This window comes from Bactrocera latifrons, unplaced genomic scaffold (assembly GCF_001853355.1).
Source record: "Bactrocera latifrons isolate USDA-ARS-PBARC rearing strain unplaced genomic scaffold, ASM185335v1 scaffold_2, whole genome shotgun sequence".
Lineage (NCBI taxonomy): Eukaryota > Metazoa > Arthropoda > Insecta > Diptera > Tephritidae > Bactrocera > Bactrocera latifrons.
Genome location: NW_017535518.1, coordinates 4,549,678 through 4,553,685, shown reverse-complemented (window position 1 = coordinate 4,553,685; position 4,008 = coordinate 4,549,678). Strand labels below are relative to the sequence as shown.

The 4,008-nt window shown below is 33.2% G+C and overlaps 1 protein-coding gene across 1 annotated transcript; it reads right to left on the bottom strand.

Annotated features, from left to right (window-relative positions):
• Positions 1-433: 433 nt before the first annotated feature.
• Positions 434-1,302, bottom strand: LOC108967843. Its single transcript, XM_018931467.1, has 2 exons — positions 1,211-1,302; positions 434-1,090 (listed from the first exon to the last, which is right to left on the bottom strand). The coding sequence occupies exons 1-2, from the start codon at positions 1,262-1,264 to the stop codon at positions 518-520; spliced, it is 627 nt and encodes a 208-aa protein (XP_018787012.1). The 5' UTR covers positions 1,265-1,302; the 3' UTR covers positions 434-517.
• Between the last annotated feature and the right edge of the window lie 2,706 nt (positions 1,303-4,008).

Below are 4,008 nucleotides of genomic sequence, written 5' to 3'. Positions count from 1 at the left end.
TTAAATTGTTGTTACTTTTACTTTTTCCGTGGTATTTTATATATAAAAATATATTTTTTATTTTCTTTATTTCATTTCGAGAGCTGTCCTTAAACTTTTCCACTATAGAACGCCTTTACCACAAAGAACATCTCGCTCAGACTATGCCAGAGACTCTGAGAGAGACATTAGCTGGTAGCTTTGGCAGGAGAGGTTTAGTTTCGAATTTTTAATTCAAGCAATATTTCAATTATCGTTTCCGATAATGGTGTCTATATACAAAATAAAATTGCCTGCAAGTTCTAAGTTATGGCTTTCAATGCTGGTATCAAGACATGCGTTACTTGACGACTACCACCAGGAAGACATGCTTGTCAATTATTAACAAGTCACTTGATCCGATAGATCGTACGATAATTTTAAGTAACGAAAATGGTACTATTTACGACAGAAAACCAACCCACTTTTATTATGAATTAATATATGTATACATTGAGCTTAAAAACTATCAAACTCCCTGCTACTTATAGCAGTTTTATTACTCAAAATAATTCCACAGTTTAATCCAAAATTGCCATTTTTCATCATTGTCACTTTCGTTGTATTGCTTATGCAGACTCACCAAGCCAGCGTCCAACTCCCGCTCCTCTGGCGTCAGTGTTGCAATGAGATCATCAAAGGCCTCGCCAAGGAAAAAATTAAATCTTTGCAACTCAAATGCCAGCTGCCCATGCTCCTTCACAGCGCTTACTAAGTTAATATTTGTTTGAGAAATTAATTCGCCGATTATGTTGGTCGCGGCGCGTACTTCAAGCGGATCTAACGGCTCATTGATTAAGTTTATTTTCTTAATTTTGTCCAAAGCGTTCTTCAAAGCAGTGATTTTGTCGTCATGCGCAACAATATGCTCTGGCGCAGCTTTCAAGTCAACTAAAATAACTTTAATCGCCTCACAAGAAAATTGCGCAAAATGCTTTTCAAATTCCAACAACACTTTATGGCGTGCGGCTAAATCGAGTTTACTATCAGCGGGGAGTTCATTAACGCCTGTGCTGATTACTGCTTGTGCCTCCTCGATTTGCACAGGTACAGCTGAGCTGGTAACGATCAGCTGAAATGAAGTAAGTTTAGTTTTAACTTGGGATATTTAGCTATCTACATATTTCTTCTAAAATATTCACGTAAATAAATAAAAAGAAATTTTGAAAATTTTTATATGCATATTATTTACCTGTACCATGATGAAGGATGATAATAAAGTTACACAAAAGAATTTTGTCATCATTTCACTGTTGCGGCCGGTTGGTCTCACTCACTATTAAACTTAAGTAGATAAGTGATTCGAAAGCTGTCAATACACTTCATTTTATAGCAACTTGTCTTTAATTCTAATGCGTTTTCATTTAATTGTCTTCGATAATTAGCTGTTAAATTCTTAATAAACAAGTAGAGTATTTCCAACGAAAATGATTGTTTACTTTATTAACGCCTTTATTGTTTTTTCACATAATATGATTGAAGATTCAATGAATTAACTATGATGCATGGTATGGGTTTATTAATATTACGTGGTGCTACGGGAAAACTTAGTAATTCTAATTCCATTCATCACTCCCAACTATTTAGTTATTGTTATTGAATATGACTTTGCATTGTGATTTTAATTGCATTCGCATTTGTATTTATTTTCTTAGTTTGTATTTATAGTTTAGCTTGTACTTTGTAGTTGTGGTTTTGTAGTTTGTAGTTTTGTAGTTTGTAGTTGGTAGTTGTAGTTTATAGTTTTGTAGTTTGCAGTTTCTGGTATTGCAGTTTGTAGTTTGCAGGATGTAGTCTGTAGTTTGTTGTTTGCAGTTTTGTAGTAGGTGGTTGTTGTTTGAAGTTTGTAGTATTGTGGTATGTAGTTTTGTAGTTTGAAGTTTGAAGTTTGGAGTTTATAGTTTTTAGTTTATAATTTGTAGTTGGTAGTTTTGTATTGTAGTTTGTAGTTTTGTAGTTTGTAGTTTGTAATTGTACTTGTAAGGATTTCATAGCCAGAACACTACAAAGCAGAGATAAGCATACAAATTTATATTTCTATGCCTTGTAAAATTGTGCAAAAGATAAAGTGCAATTGGAAATATGAAGTATCCAGGCGACTTAATAAAAAAAAATTTGGTCCAAATATTGAATTAAATAAAACAGTTTCTTCTTTACAAATATTCCTTGTACCGCAGTTGTGCCTCTTATACTCAATTTTATACGAGAGCACAATAGATATATAGTATGTATATTATAGACCAAATTATAGTATCATATGTTCCCCCACATCACCTTTCCGCCATATTTAATGGTAATTACAGTTACATTTTCCTACTCCAATTATACAGCACATTTACTTAAATCAAATAGTTTACCTCTGCACTTTCGTGTAGCATACGCCCACTTGCTGCTAGGCACAAACGCAACGACTTACCGAAGTGACGCAAAAACTTCGAGTTAATTTAAATTTTGTAAATCAAATATTTGTGCCTCATTAAATATACGTTTTCTATTGCTGTTTGCACAAAACATGTTTAGCCTATATAAACATTGGAAATGCGCCGGAAAGTATGCAAAGTAGCAGTGGCAGCCGGCATTTAGCAGTCTGTAGGTACAGAAAGGGTCATGTTGATTCAATTAGTGGGCGACGTTTATTTGGCGAACATGCAAAAATCTGTGCCATGGAATTTTCACCCGTTTCGATTTCGCTGATTGTTTGTGTTCGCTTTAAATATGCTAATAGGCGCCGGAGAGCAAAGCGCATTTTGCGGATTATTTTATTGAATATTTAAGTTTTCTATTGTTTTTCTATTGACAATATTTTGAGAGGTATGTCTTTGCTGCTTGTTTGTATAAAAAACGCCTAATGTGGAGTATGTTTTTCAACCAATTACTATATTTATTGCATACTTTTGTACGTGGCTTAATTGATTTGTTTTCTTTATCGCCTTTTATATAATTTATTTTGCTGAAACTTGTTAGAAACGGTTTATTATGTATAAGTATATGAGCACATTTGAATAAATTTTCACTTTTTAAAAATCATTTGTATACAGAAATATATTTAATGCAGCTTCTAACCCTATAAGTAGGCAATTGTTGGCAATTTTATTCGCAAAATGTTCTTTAAAAAATGTTTGCTACTTAGTAGGTAGTTGTGCGTTTAAAAACACTTTAAATAATGCAGCAAAAGGTTTAAGAGTTGTCTGAGTGACAGGCCCACGTGTCAGGCCCACGTGTCAGGCCCACGTGTCAGGTGTTAAAGAAAGTAAAATTTCGCGCGTCGGTCTCAACCCTAATCTCAAAAGAGCTGCAATAAAGTGATGGAGTCGCATGCACATACATATATTGTTTAGTTTCCTTTTTTTTTTTAGTACACACCATCTCTATAATACTAAAGAGCATAGTATATGTATATGAGTTCTTCTCCCACATGTATTTTATGTGCTGATTTAAACACTTTTATTGTAATTCCTTTATTTTTGAACATATTACGCAATATATTGAGTTTGCACACGAGGTTTGTAACTCACAACAGAAATTGTTGGAGACTCTGTAAAGTATTATATAAATGATCTGCAGGACTTTAGTCGCTCAGTTTATGAGATAATGATCTGAAATTTTGCGTACTTTCTTTTCTACTAAAAAGCTGTTAATGTGTTGGAGTCGCCGATATCGGAACATTTTAGCACATAGCTGCCATACAAATTAACCTATAAAAATAAGGAATTATATGAAAAACGTTTTCCTTTGACGAAATATCTTCACGAAATTAAGCATTATTTATTTTTCAAAGCAACACTAACATATCTGAAAAAAGTTTTCAGATCGGATCATTATAGCGTATAGCTGTCATACAAACTGACCGATCAAAATTAAATCCTTATATGAAAGACTGTTTTATTTAAAGTGATATTTCACGAAATTCAGTGCTACTTATTTTCCAAAGCTACACTACAATATCGGAAAAACAAATTTCAGTTTAGACTACTATATTATATAGCTGCC

Coding starts and splice junctions, on each gene's coding strand:
- LOC108967843 (XM_018931467.1), bottom strand. CDS start 1,264: ATGATGACAAAATTCTTTTGTGTAACTTTATTATCATCCTTCATCATG. Junction 1,091..1,210: donor CATCCTTCATCATGGTACAG/GTAAATAATATG, acceptor ACTTCATTTCAG/CTGATCGTTACCAGCTCAGC.